General features: G+C 46.5%; 1 protein-coding gene across 3 annotated transcripts in view; it reads left to right on the top strand.

Annotated features, from left to right (window-relative positions):
- The window catches only part of TAF1B (TATA-box binding protein associated factor, RNA polymerase I subunit B), a 385284-nt gene that overhangs the window by 239972 nt on the left and 130143 nt on the right, over positions 1-15169 (top strand). For all 3 annotated transcript variants that reach the window (XM_030198879.1, XM_030198880.1, XM_030198881.1), the window contains exon 9: positions 12443-12590. In XM_030198879.1, coding sequence (XP_030054739.1) covers positions 12443-12590 — 148 coding nt within the window. The remainder of the gene's footprint in view (positions 1-12442; positions 12591-15169) is intronic.

Below are 15169 nucleotides of genomic sequence, written 5' to 3'. Positions count from 1 at the left end.
CAAAACAAAAAAAGATACTAGAGGATTCCTAGAAGTCAACTATGTTGTACGGGTGAGTCTCATAATCGCCACGGCTGGTTTCACTTCACTCCCGCGATGAACCTCTGCCCGTGTGAATTTCTAATCACAGACTCTACCCCTGACCTACCAGTGCTCGAATAACTCAGTCTTTATATACTTCTGCTTATCTCGTTGCATAAGTAAATATAAAGGCTATGTGTCACTTATCTTATTGAAACCGGTGTGCTCACAAACCCCTCTACTATCTTTTTTGTTTTGTAATTTATAATTTGAGTGGAGAAGTGCCTGTGTGTTTTGACAGTTTATTGATAAGAGGAGCAGAGGTGGCCAGGAGATGAAGAAAGTAGCACAAGAATCCAATTTATTTATTTATTAAAAAATTTATATTCCAGCTACAACTAAGTGGATTGCAATAAAATAATTAACAGATGACCTTTATTAAATTTGACCCAACATGGCTGTGTTTTGGTAAATGCCTGCATCAGGGGTCCTTAAGTACTGTGTATAAAGACTTAGTTGGAATAATACATCAAACACTTTTTTTATGCGAACAATATCCTGAGGTCCTCAGGCTCTCAAAACAAGGGACCCAACAGGAGAAAAACGCTTGTGCACAGAACACCACACTGTCAGCCAACAAAATAAAACTGAAGGAAGACCAGTCCATAATTATGAAGCAGTTACTGGAAAAATGTGATCTAAACTTAGAACAATGAATTTCCTTTATTGGAGCCCAAGAAAATGTGACAGATACAGAAATATTTCCCATTCTCCGAGGACAAGCAGGCTGCTTGTTCTCACTGATGGGTGACGTCCATGGCAGCCCCTCCAATCGGAATCTTCACTAGCAAAAGCCTTTGCTAGCCCTCGTGCGCTGATGCGCACCGCGCATGCGCGGCCGTCTTCCCGCCCGAAACCGGCTCGTGCCGGCCAGTCTTCTTTTGTCCGCGCTCGGTACAGTCGTGTTTACGCCGTTCGCGCCCCTTAAGTCGACCTCGCGCGTCTTTTTTGACTTTCGCTACAAACAAAAAAAAAAAAAAAAGCATTTCGGAAGGAGACCTTTTCGGTCTTTTTTCCCTTCCTGTATTTCTAGTTTTTGCCCCGTTAAGTTTTCTTTCGTCGTCGGGGTAGGCCTTTTTGTGGCCTCGGGTCGAAGTTTTTTCTTCCCCTTTTTTGTGGTGCCGTCTTCGCCATTACGAATTTTGATCTCGCCGGTGCGATTTTTCCGCCCATGACATCGAAGTCTCCCAGCGGCTTCAAGAAGTGCACCCAGTGCGCCCGGGTAATCTCGCTCACTGATAGACACACGTCGTGTCTTCACTGTGTGGGGGCTGGGCACTGCCCGCAGGCCTGTAGTCTGTGCGCTCTTTTACAAAAGCGGACTCAGGTAGCGAGATTGGCCCAGTGGAACGTTTTGTTCTCGGGCTCTTCGTCGGCATCGGCACCGGGAGTATCGAGTGCATCGACGTCGCCAGCTTCCAGACCTTCGTCCTCGGCCGCGACTGCATCGAGTGCATCGAGGCATCGACCCTCTGCATCGGGGCTGAGACATCGGAAGGCTGCGTCGGCGTCGTTGGTACCGGGACCTCCACGTCTGCTGATGTCGTCAGACGGTGGTGCTTCGTCTGGAGTGCAGGTGAGGGCTGTCCATTCCCCTGCTGGTGGCGGTGAGCCTTCGGGTGGGTCTCCCCCTACCCTGAGGGCTCCTGCGGTACAGCCCCCCCCCCCCCCCCGAGACCGACCTTCTTCGGCCTCGGCCCCGAGGAAGCGACGGTTGGATTCTATGTCCTCCTCATCGGTGCCGGGAAGCTCCGGTGACATACTTCGTTCCAAAAAGTCGAAGAAGCATCGACACCGGTCCCCTTCCCGTATCGGCACCGAGAGTTCTGGGTCACCGAGGGAGTCGGCACCCAGTAGGCATCGGCACCGAGAGGACCGCTCACCCTCTGTTCAGGAGGTGTCGATGCGCTCCACTATGGACAGCCCGGAACAGCCTCCACGCCCGGAACAGACTGACATCGACACCTGCATCGGCTTCCATGTCTTTCTCCACAGCCGCTCTGCACGAGAGTCTCCGGGCCGTTCTCCCAGAGATCCTGGGAGAGCTGTTGCGCCCTTCCCCTCCGGTACCGGGGGTGCTTGCGCCTCCGGTACCGTTGAGTGAGGCGCCGGCTGGCCCCTTGCCCGGGGTGAGGTCTCCGACATCGGTGCCGCTTGCGGTACCGACTGCGGTCGCCTCCCAGGACGTCGGCGGAGGGAGCTTCGCCGGTGCAGGCGAGGGAGTCTACCTCTCGACGCTCCCACCGTGGCCGTGGTTCCACGGAGTCGAGCCGGGCACGGCTTCAGATACAGGTCCGTGAACTTGTGTCTGATACCGATGGTGAGGCCTCGTGTGAGGAGGAGTAGGAGTCTGATGGCCTGCCTTCTGATCCCACTCCCTCTCCTGAAAGGCAGCTTTCTCCTCCCGAGAGTCTGTCTTTTGCGGCCTTTGTCCGGGAGATGTCTACGGCCATCCCCTTCCCGGTGGTTGTGGAGGACGAGCCCAGGGCTGAAATGTTTGAGCTCCTGGACTATCCTTCTCCACCTAAGGAAGCGTCCACAGTACCCATGCATCATGTCCTAAAAAAGACATTGCTGGCGAACTGGACCAAGCCATTAAGTAATCCCCACATTCCCAAGAAGATCGAGTCCCAGTACCGGATCCATGGGGACCCAGAGCTGATGCGCACTCAGTTTCCTCACGACTCTGGAGTTGTGGATTTGGCCCTAAAGAAGGCTAAGAGTTCTAGGGAGCATGCTTCGGCGCCCCTGGGCAAGGACTCTAGAACCTTAGACTCCTTTGGGAGGAAGGCCTACCATTCTTCTATGCTCGTGGCCAAAATCCAGTCTTACCAGCTCTACACGAGCATACACATGCGGAACAATGTGCGGCAGTTGGCGGGCTTGGTGGACAAGCTCCCCTCTGAGCAAGCCAAGCCATTTCAGGAGGTGGTCAGGCAGCTGAAGGCGTGCAGAAAATTCCTGGCCAGAGGGGTGTATGACATCTTTGATGTTGCGTCCATGGCCGCTGCTCAAGGTGTGGTGATGCGCAGACTCTCATGGCTACGTGCCTCCGACCTGGAGAATAGGATCCAGCAGCGGATTGCGGACTCGCCTTGCCGTGCGGATAATATTTTTGGAGAAAAGGTCGAACAGGTGATAGAGCAGCTCCACCAGCGGGATACCGCTTTCGACAAGTTCTCCCGCCAGCAGCCTTCAGCTTCTACCTCTACAGGTAGACGATTTTTTGGGGGAAGGAGGACTGTTCCCTACTCTTCTGGTAAGCGTAGGTACAATCCTCCTCCTCGACAGCCTGCGGCCCAGGCTAAGCCCCAGCGCGCTCGCTCTCGTCAGCAGCGTGCGCCTCAGCAAGGCCCCTCGGCTCCCACAAAAGCCAGGGATGAGCTTTTGACTGGCTCCAGCAGAGCATAGCCGACACCCAAGTGTCAGTGCCGGGCGACCTGCCGGTTGGAGGGAGGTTGAAAGTTTTTCACCAAAGGTGGCCTCTCATAATCTCCGATCAGTGGGTTCTCCACATAGTCCGGCAAGGATACACCCTCAATTTGGCTTCAAAACCTCCAAATTGTCCACCGGGAGCTCAATCTTACAGCTTCCAACACAAGCAGGTACTTGCAGAGGAACTCTCCGCCCTTCTCAGCGCCAATGCGGTCGAGCCCATGCCATCCGACTGGGATTCTATTCCAGGTACTTCCTTGTGGAAAAGAAAACAGGGGGGATGCGTCCCATCCTAGACCTAAGGGCCCTGGTCAAAGAAAAGTTCAGGATGCTTTCCCTGGGCACCCTTCTCCCCATGATTGAGGAAAACGATTGGCTATGCTCTCTGGACTTGAAGGACGCCTACACACACATCCCGATACTGCCAGCTCACAGACAGTATCTGCGATTTCGGCTGGGCACACGTCACTTCCAATACTGTGTGCTACCCTTTGGGCTCGCCTCTGCGCCCAGAGTGTTCACGAAGTGCTTGGCTGTAGTAGCAGCGGCACTTCGCAGACTGGGGGTACACGTGTTCCCATATCTCGACGATTGGCTGGTGAAGAACACATCCGAGGCAGGAGCTCTACAGTCCATGCAGATGACTATTCGCCTCCTGGAGCTACTGGGGTTTGTGATAAATTATCCAAAGTCCCATCTTCTCCCAGTGCAGAAACTCGAATTCATAGGAGCTCTGCTGCATTCTCGGACGGCTCGTGCCTATCTCCCAGAGGCGAGAGCCAACAACTTGTCCCTCGTCTCACGGGTACGAGCGTCCCAGCAGATCACAGCTCGGCAGATGTTGAAGTTGCTGGGCCACATGGCCTCCACAGTTCATGTGACTCCCATGGCCCGCCTTCACATGAGATCTGCTCAATGGACCCTAGCTTCCCAGTGGTTTCAGGCCGCTGGGGATCTAGAAGACGTGATCCACTTGTCCACGAGTTTTCTCAAATCCCTGTATTGGTGGACGATTTGGTCCAATTTGACTCTGGGACGTCCTTTCCAAATTCCTCAGCCACAAAAAGTGCTGACTACGGATGCGTCTCTCTTGGGGTGGGGAGCTCATGTCGATGGGCTGCACACCCAGGGAAGCTGGTCCCTCCAGGAACGCGATCTGCAGATCAATCTCCTGGAGTTACGAGCGGTCTGGAACGCTCTGAAGGCTTTCAGAGATCGGCTGTCCCACCAAATTATCCAAATTCAGACAGACAACCAGGTTGCCATGTATTACATCAACAAGCAGGGGGGCATCGGATCTCGCCCCCTGTGTCAGGAAGCCGTCAGCATGTGGCTCTGGGCTCGCCGTCACGGCATGGTGCTCCAAGCCACATATCTGGCAGGCGTAAACAACAGTCTGGCCGACAGGTTGAGCAGGATTATGCAACCTCACGAGTGGTCGCTCAATTCCCGAGTGGTGCGCCGGATCTTCCAAGTGTGGGGCACCCCCTTGATAGATCTCTTTGCATCTCAAGCCAACCACAAAGTCCCCTCAGTTCTGTTCCAGGCTTCAGGCCCACGGCAGACTGGCATCGGATGCCTTCCTCCTGGACTGGGGGGAGGGTCTGCTGTATGCTTATCCTCCCATACCTCTGGTGGGGAAGACTTTGTTGAAACTCAAGCAAGACCTAGGCACCATGATTCTGATTGCTCCTTTTTGGCCGCGTCAGATCTGGTTCCCTCTTCTTCTGGAGTTGTCCTCCGAAGAACCGTGGAGATTGGAGTGTTTTCCGACCCTCATCACACAGGACGAAGGGGCGCTTCTGCATCCCAACCTCCTGTCCCTGGCTCTAACGGCCTGGATGTTGAGAGCGTAGACTTTGCCTCTTTGGGTCTGTCAGAGGGTGTCTCCCGCATCATAAGTACATGTACATAAGTAGTGCCATACTGGGAAAGACCAAAGGTCCATCTAGCCCAGCATCCTGTCACCGACAGTGGCCAATCCAGGTCAAGGGCACCTGGCACGCTCCCCAAACGTAAAAACATTCCAGACAAGTTATACCTAAAAATGCGGAATTTTTCCAAGTCCATTTAATAGCGGTCTATGGACTTGTCCTTTAGGAATCTATCTAACCCCTTTTTAAACTCCTTCAAGCTAACCGCCCGTACCACGTTCTCCGGAAACGAATTCCAGAGTCTAATTACACGTTGGGTGAAGAAAAATTTTCTCCGATTCGTTTTAAATTTACCACACTGTAGCTTCAACTCATGCCCTCTAGTCCTAGTATTTTTGGATAGCGTGAACAGTCGCTTCACATCCACCCGATCCATTCCACTCATTATTTTATACACTTCTATCATATCTCCCCTCAGCCGTCTCTTCTCCAAGCTGAAAGCCCTAGCCTTCTCAGCCTCTCTTCATAGGAAAGTCGTCCCATCCCCACTATCATTTTCGTCGCCCTTCGCTGTACCTTTTCCAATTCTACTATATCTTTTTTGAGATACGGAGACCAGTACTGAACACAATACTCCAGGTGCGGTCGCACCATGGAGCGATACAACGGCATTATAACATCCGCACACCTGGACTCCATACCCTTCCTAATAACACCCAACATTCTATTCGCTTTCCTAGCCGCAGCAGCACACTGAGCAGAAGGTTTCAGCGTATCATCGACGACGACACCCAGATCCCTTTCTTGATCCGTAACTCTAACGCGGAACCTTGCAAGACGTAGCTATAATTCGGGTTCCTCTTACCCACATGCATCACTTGCACTTGTCAACATTGAACTTCATCTGCCACTTGCACGCCATTCTCCCAGTCTCGCAAGGTCCTCCTGTAATCGTTCACATTCCTCCTGCGACTTGACGACCCTGAATAATTTTGTGTCATCGGCGAATTTAATTACCTCACTAGTTATTCCCATCTCTAGGTCATTATAATACATTAAAAAGCAACGGACCCAGCACAGACCCCTGCGGGACCCCACTAACTACCCTCCTCCACTGAGAATACTGGCCACGCAATCCTACTCTCTGCTTCCTATCTTCAACCAGTTCTTAATCCATAATAATACCCTACCTCCGATTCCATAACTCTGCAATTTCTTCAGGAGTCTTTCGGGCGGCAGTTTGTCAAACGCCTTCTGAAATCCAGATATACAATATCAACCGGCTCCCCATTGTCCACATGTTTGCTTACCCCCTCAAAAAAATGCATTAGATTGGTGAGGCAAGACTTCCCTTCACTAAATCCGTGCTGACTTTGCTTCCAGGAAAGATTCCACTAAGAGGAGTTACTTCTTTCTATGGAGGAGGTTTGCCGTCTGGTGTGACAGCAAGGCCCTAGATCCTCGCTCTTGTCCTACACAGACCCTGCTTGAATACCTTCTGCACTTGTCTGAGTCTGGTCTCAAGACTAACTCTGTAAGGGTCTACCTTAGCGCAATCAGTGCATACCATTACTGTGTGGAAGGTAAGCCGATCTCAGGACAGCCTTTAGTTGTTCGCTTCATGAGAGGTTTGCTTTTGTCAAAGCCCCCCGTCAAGCCTCCTACAGTGTCATGGGATAAGTACATAAGTACATAAGTAGTGCCATACTGGGAAAGACCAAAGGTCCATCTAGCCCAGCATCCTGTCACCGACAGTGGCCAATCCAGGTCAAGGGCACCTGGCACGCTCCCCAAATGTAAAAACATTCCAGACAAGTTATACCTAAAAATGCGGAATTTTTCCAAGTCCATTTAATAGCGGTCTATGGACTTGTCCTTTAGGAATCTATCTAATCCCTTTTTAAACTCCGTCAAGCTAACCGCCCAGCTGATGAAACCTCCTTTTGAGCCACTGAACTCCTGCCATCTGAAGTACTTGACCTGGAAGGTCATTTTCTTGGTGGCAGTTACTTCAGCTCGTAGAGTCAGTGAGCTTCAGGCCCTGGTAGCCCAGACCCCTTACACCAAATTTCATCATAACACAGTAGTCCTCCGCACTCACCCTAAGTTCTTGCCAATGGTTGTGTCGGAGTTCCATCTGAACCAGTCAATTGTCTTGCCAACATTCTTTCCCCGTCCTCATTCCTGCCCTGCTTGAACGTCAGCTGCACACATTGGACTGCAAGAGAGCATTGGCCTTCTATCTGGAGCGGACACAGCCCAACAGACAGTCCGCCCAATTGTTTGTTTCTTTTGATCCCAACAGGAGGGGAGTGGCTGTGGGGAAACACACCATATCCAATTGGCTAGCAGATTGCATTTCCTTCACTTATGCCCAGGCTGGGCTGGCTCTTGAGGGTCATGTCACGGCTCATAATGTTAGAGCCATGGCAGCGTCGGTAGCCCACTTGAAGTCAGCCAATATTGAAGAGATTTGCAAAGCTGCGACGTGGTCATCTGTCCACACATTCACATCTCATTACTGCCTGCAGCAGGATTCCCGACGCGACAGTCGGTTCGGGCAGTCAGTGCTTCAGAATCTGTTCGGGTTTAGAATCCAACTCCACCCCCCTAGGCCATGTTTATTCTGTTCCAGGCTGCACTCTCAGTTAGTTGGATAAATTGTTAGGGTCAATCTCAGTGTATGTCCTCGCCGTTGCGAGGCCCAATTGACCATGGTATGTTGTTTTGAGTGAGCCTGGGGGCTAGGGATACCCCATCAGTGAGAACAAGCAGCCTGCTTGTCCTCGGAGAAAGCGAATGCTACATACCTGTAGAAGGTATTCTCCGAGGACAGCAGGCTGATTGTTCTCACAAACCCGCCCGCCTCCCCTTTTGGAGTTGTGTCTTCCCTTCTCTTTGTCTTGCTGCATATGAGACTGGCCGGCACGAGCCGGTTTCGGGCGGGAAGACGGCCGCGCATGCGCGGTGCGCATCGGCGCGCGAGGGCTAGCAAAGGCTTTTGCTAGTGAAGGTTCCGATTGGAGGGGCTGCCGTGGACATCACCCATCAGTGAGAACAATCAGCCTGCTGTCCTCGGAGAATACCTTCTACAGGTATGTAGCATTCGCTTTATACCGGGAACCGCAGGCTTGATTAAAAAGAATTTTCAAGCATACCTGGATAGGTTGCTTATATATATGTTACTTCTTATGAACTCCAGAAGGAAGTTCTCTTTGGCATGTTACAAGTACTGCCTCGGGAGTTAGCAGTAAATTTGAAAGAGCAAGCTCATAGTCCACATTCCCTGGCTTATGAGTGTGAGTTCATTGCTATCATAATATGTGCAAACTTAATCCCTTTGAAAACATGTCCCCTGAGGAATGTTTACTAACTCTGAATACTATATACATGAGGGAAGTCTATGCCAAAAATTTTTAAAGTTGTGTGCACAATATTTTAGAATTCTGCACAATTCTGCAGGCATTATTTGCTTACGTTACACAATATGAAATCAATTGTTTTTAAACATTTTTTGCACAGAATTCCCATTGTAAGTCCTGATCCCCTTCTCCCAAACTCCCACTTTATCTCTTAATGTTCCTTCTTTCAGCTTCATCTCCCACAAAGTGCATACAGGTTTCCCTCTTCCCCCCCAACTTTGTCTTTGTGCCCCCTCCAGTCTCAGACACCATCCCAGCTTTCTTTCCACCTGTCACCTTCATGTAAGACCCACACGAAGAAGAGAGATTTTAATTTGCACCTAGGCGACACGAGAGAGGGCCCTAAAGTCATAGCCAGCACCCCAACCAATCCTGGAACATGGTTTTAGCTAGATCAAGGTAGATCTAGCTAGTGTTCCAGTGACCTTCCTGTCAGGAGAAGGCTGAGCTTTTGCTCAAACCGTTGGCCCAGTATAACATTAGACACTTGGGTTATCAGCATAATTCAAAACAGATACAAATTACACCTCTTCAAAACCTCATCATGTTGTCCACCGAGAATACTATGGTCAAACTTTCAGTATCAAAATGTATTTAAGCCTTTCTCGTAACAACGGTTGCAACTATCTTATCAAGGAAAAGAGAGTGGGAACTTTATTAGGAATGTACACAGGGAAGGAATTGTTGATTTGTTTTCAGTTCATTTGGCCTTTTTTTCACGGTTTTCAAACTTATAGTTCATTTCACTTATTTGCCCTGGTTAACATTTTTTTTAAATGCATGCAGATGGTCTACATATGTCAATTCCTAGACCTCGGGGTGTTGAACAAGTTTTCTGGTAAGAAAGAAGTTCAAGTTGTTTTCCATAGGAGCCTTAATCCCTTTTCTTCAACAAGGAGACCAGCTACGCTCCTGAATCTAAAGGAGGTTTACACCCACAAAGAGATGTCTAGGTCACAGAAAATATCTCAGAGTTGTAATACAAAAACATCCAGTATTCTAGATAGTGCCTTTGGTCTAGATTACAAAGCAATATTTTGCAATTGAAACTGCTAGGGCCCAAGTTGCCAACTAAGGCCAGCACAGAAAAATTATTTTAAAAACGCTGCGATACAAAGTAGCAGTTGGGGGGTGGGGAGTATGAGAAATACATGCAAATTGCTGAATAAAAAATTGCTCCTGATGTGTTTTTATTTTAAAAACCACAAAAGTATAGCAGTTTTTCTTACTCTTTTTCTAGTCTTGAATTTTTACACTAGCTTAGGGCTGGAGTAAAGATGCAACTCGGAGCAAAAAGGTCACCTGAGGTGAAATGCAGCACTTCACCTAGAATGACCCAAGATCCTTGGTGGCCCAAGTGGGCCTCCTGATCTTCCAACCCCACAGAGAAGGGTAGTACTCCCAGAGAAGGGAAGCACTGCCTTATTTGGGAGACTGACCCCTAGCAATGCAGCTCAGTGCGCCACTAGATTTAGGTGCAAGCAAATAGCAGACCAAGCAAAATATGAAAGTGCTAAACCACTATGAGAAAAGTTACACTGGCTTCCACTCAAAGAACGCATCACGTTCAAGATTTGTACTCTAGTTCATAAAATCATCCATGGAGATGCCCCAGCCTATATGACAGACCTGATAGACATACCGACTAGGAATGCCAAAAGATCAGCCCGCACATTCCTTAATCTTCATCTCCCAAGCTGCAAAGGTCTAAAATACAAACTTACGCATGCAGCAAACTTTACCTACCTGAGTGCTAAGCTGTGGAACGCACTGCCGCACAACCTGAGAAATCTACGAACTAACAAACTTCCGAATATCACTGAAGACCTATCTGTTTAATAAGGCATACCACATAGAACAACAAATATAAATGCATGCATCTCCTTTACCTTTACACAGACCTATTTTTATAATATCTGCTTGTTTTAAGCTTCTACTATGTTACTCAGAATCTCTATGTAACAATATGTAATTATTTTTTATATCTGCTTGTTTTAAACTTCTACCATGTTACTCAAAATCTCTATGTAACAATAAGTGATTATGTTCTGATCCATTACCACCAAGAATGATACATTGTAAGCCACATTGAGCCTGCAAAAAGGTGGGAAAATGTGGGATACAAATGCAATAAATAAATAAAATAAATAAATTTACCACATTGTAACTAAAACACTAAAAAGCCTGTTTTCCATTATTGAGCTCTCCGTTCTATGTGAGAATTATTGACTGTGTGAATTCGCTGTACCATTGTGTCGTAACAATATGCTGAAATGCAGTCCATGTTGGGTCTTTAATAAACCTATTTCCTTCATCCTGCTTGTGGCCGACTCCACATTTTTGGAATATGAAGAAGGGTGCAAAAGAAGACAAAGCAACTTGGCAGCAGTTTATCTTTTTTTGTACAGGAATGACTATCTGTCCTCATTGTGAGAAGCTTTCTTGTGATGCTATCATCCAGGTTTACAGTTCTTCTGGTGCTGCATTTTTTTTTTTGGATTGGATAATTTTTTTCCCATAAAGTTTCATGGGAAAATGATGTGAGAGTTTGTTTCCATGAAGGTGATATGCCAATATGAGAGAGATGTTTTCTGAAGTCACATTAGTTTTATTGTGTAAACATTCTTCCATTCCCTTATGCCTGATTAGATTATGGTGCATGTCTCTTTATCATTCACTGCTCTGTTACAAATATGAATCAACCAACAAGCTGTTACTGCCCCCCACTCCTCCCTTCAGTGGAGGCATTGAGCAGGGGGTTGGGGATTGGGAAAAGGTCTAAAACATTGGCTCCTACATTTTTGTGTTGGCTTCTAAATATTTGCCTAGGACTGCGCCTCAAGGGTATTACATCCTAATGCTAGTGTTTTGAAAAAGGTGATGGCCATTCTAGTTGATTGCATGCTCTTCAAGGAACTCAAAAATATCTTTGAAGAAGTTGATGATATTTCTGATGAAATTAGATGAAGGTATGTTGGTAACCTGCACTGAGTGATGCTTATGCCCCTAACTTCTTGTCTTTAATGAACTCCATGTATTCTAAGCACCAGCTTGTATGGCACAGACACATGCATGTTTTTGGTTCCAGGAAAGCAGTAGGTTATCTTATATGGGGCAGCAGCTTACTGCTCTAACAGAAGAAGTCCAGCTTCACTAGGCTTTCAAGAAGGCATCGAGGTAACATATATGGAGTGACTATAATTAAAACCTAAACTTCAATGAGCAGAGGGAGGCAGCTTGTGCTGGTCAATGACCTCACTAGTTTGGGTAGCTGTGTAAATTATTAGAAAACTTGATAGTAAGATATAGAAGAGTACAGGGGTGTGGATTTAATCTTGGCAATAAGAAAAGATGTCAAGGCCTGAAAATGTGGAGGTGATAAGAGTTCAGTATTTTGTTAGCAGATTTGGGGCTTGATTGAGACTGATTGGAAAACAAGGCGTTGAAAAAGTTAGGTAAAAGATATGGAGGTTGGGGAACTGGTGCTGGATTGAGAATTGGAATTTATAGGCTCATCTACCCAACTGAGTAGACTGGATGGGCCAATTTAGTATATTTTTTTTTTCTTCCTTCATTTACTGTGTTACTATATTTGCGCCTTAAACTTTTCTTTCCTGTTTTTTTTTTCAGAGTTTACCCTCGTATAATGGAGTTTTTGAAAAGACGCATGCACTTGCTGCATTTTTAGACCTGACCTGTTTTCCTCCGATAACTGAAAAGTGTTTTCTTCACCCTAACATCCTCTGTATAAAGTATCTGATGGAAGCTAACTTGCCTGGTATGGAGCTTGACAATTTTTTCTTCTAACATTTTCTAAAATCTCCTTATACCCAAAGCAATAAGAAAATGATAATATTGTAGGCAGCTATCTGCTGTTACAACAAAGTCGCACTATTCTTTCTAAGATTCAAAGTCATTTTTTAAAAATATAACTCTGTTAAAGGTATACCAAATAACCAAATAAAAAGTGAGGATGAACACCATATGAAAGAAAGCATTGACATATTGTGAAGCTGTAGAGGCCAGTCTTTTCAATGTTTAAAACAACATCCCCATGCTACAGTAAAGCATGACATGCATTTTTTTTGTCCATAACATTAGGAACTCAGGTTTTGTATAGATGTCCTTTTTTTTAAATCAGGAAATTTTCATTTTTCCAGAATATTTTTCATATGTGCTGCAATCCATCTCCTTGGTTTTCTTGTACTGGATGTTCAGATAGCAAGATTTTTTTTAAAAATATATTCTCGCAGAAACTAGAGTTGGTAATCCTGAGGCTATATTCGGTACTTGAAAAATGGCATGACAGCTAAGAGAAGGAACAATGTTGTTGTTACAACTGAATTACAGTTGGGTAAACAGAGTCACAAGAAGATAAAGTCGCTTGCTTCAGGTCACAGTGTTGGGGCAATAATTCAGGGGTACTGAATGCCAGTCCTGTGCTCTGACTTATAAAGAAGGATGTCTCAATAAGTTTTCTTGTTTGTGATAGAGGACAGGAATGGTATTTCTTCCGCTTCTTTCAGTTGTTGATCTCCCCTTACCAGATAATGTTATTGGTATGCCAAATTTTATATCTGTAGCCAGAGTAATACATAGGGGAGGTAATAATTAATAGAAGAAATTTTGGATTTAGCTCATGCCTTTTTAAGTTGTAGCTCAAGGTGAGTTATATTCAGATATAGTAGGTAATTTCCTGTCACTAGAGGCCTCCCAATCTAAAACGTATGTTTATTATTGTTAAGGTGCGCTAAACGCTAACACACCAATACATTCCTATAGGCACGTTAGCGTTTAACGTGTGTTAAAAACACTAACATGCCTATAGCGCACCTTTGTAAACAAAGGCGTAAGTTTGTACCTGAGGCAACAGAGGATTAATGACTTGTCCAGATCACCAGGGTACAGATGCTCAGAACTCAGACGCAGTTCTGAACAGCGCTGGGTGCAGATGCTCAGAACTCAGACGCAGTTATAAACGGCACCGGAGTTTTACCACCCAGCTTCCTCATACTCAACACTAGTGACATGCAAATTTAAGTGTGGTCATAGCGTTGAGCATGAGGGACAACTGCGGTCAGATTGTGCCTGGGCATGCGCTCATGGGTCTCCTCATTCCTCCTCAATCCCCTGGCAAACCCTAACGCCAGCTCCGAGCTGGTGTAGGGTTTGGCACTGGCCACTGAGCATAGAGGAGGAATATTAATAGCCCTGTTTAGCATGCATTTGTATGCTATTAGCATTTAGAGTTGGGGAGCTTGTTATTTCATGCGCTTGCCGGCTCTAAACATTTTGCGGGGTTTGAAACTTGGCTTTTCTGGTTCTCAGCCTGCTGCTTGTAACCATTAGGTTATTCCTCCACTACCTATAGAGACTTCAGTCTCATGTATACTTTGAGACCACAAGCTCATTGTTGCTGGTGGATTTTTGCAGAGCTTCCCTTTAAACATTTGGATGATGTGTAGAAAAGGAGTACAAAATGCTCATATGCTTTTGTGAATAGCTGGAAGCAGATACAAAATCATGTGCCCTGAGATAATGCTTGGAAATTAATTTGCGGTCTGTGTGTATAATTTACCTCTCAACCTGATTCAGCCCACTTTACCTAGTGCATAAACATATGCGGTTTATGTTAACGCACATACTTTTAACTCACACTGGGGGAGGATGGGAAAGTGTGATTCTGCATGGGTGAACACAGATTTGCTCAGGTAAATCACTTCAGTCTTCTCCCCTCATTGTCACTTTTCTACTCTGTTGGGGGGAAATATTTTTATTTGTAAGTTGTGCACTTCTAAGGAACCATAAAGATGCCTCCCTTCTCTTTCAGCTGTTTCAGCCCTAAGGAGAAACAAGTGTTTCAGGTGTTGGAAATCTTGTCCTGCCTAGTCACTGCCAGTATTATGAATCTGTGTGACTGGAACTGCTGTTTTGCTGATAGTTATCACTGTGTCAGTAAACCATGCAGGCATTGTGATACTCATACAAACTTCAGAGACAGCATACTTGAACAGTGGATCAAAGGGAGATTTTATATAAATGTTGGTGTGTTTAGCTATGGTAAGAAGGGGACAATTTTCATTAAAATATAAAAAGAATATTAAATTAGAATAAGGAATTGGAAAGGATGTAAACAAGAGGAATGGATGGATTAACTTAGGGGCCCATTTATTAAGCTGCAGTTAAAATGCACTACAGCAGGGTATGCTCAGCCATCCTGCAGTAGTTTTTGTATGTGTGTGCACTACCCACGCATGTTTGGGGGCAGAGAGTGGGTGTAGCTATGCTAATCGGTTAGCACATGAGGCCTTACTGCCTACAAAATAGATGTCGGTAAGTGCTCACACACTAATGCCA

The sequence above is a fragment of the Microcaecilia unicolor genome, chromosome 3 (assembly GCF_901765095.1).
Source record: "Microcaecilia unicolor chromosome 3, aMicUni1.1, whole genome shotgun sequence".
Classification (NCBI taxonomy): Eukaryota; Metazoa; Chordata; class Amphibia; order Gymnophiona; family Siphonopidae; genus Microcaecilia; species Microcaecilia unicolor.
This window is presented reverse-complemented; position numbering and strand designations above follow the sequence as displayed.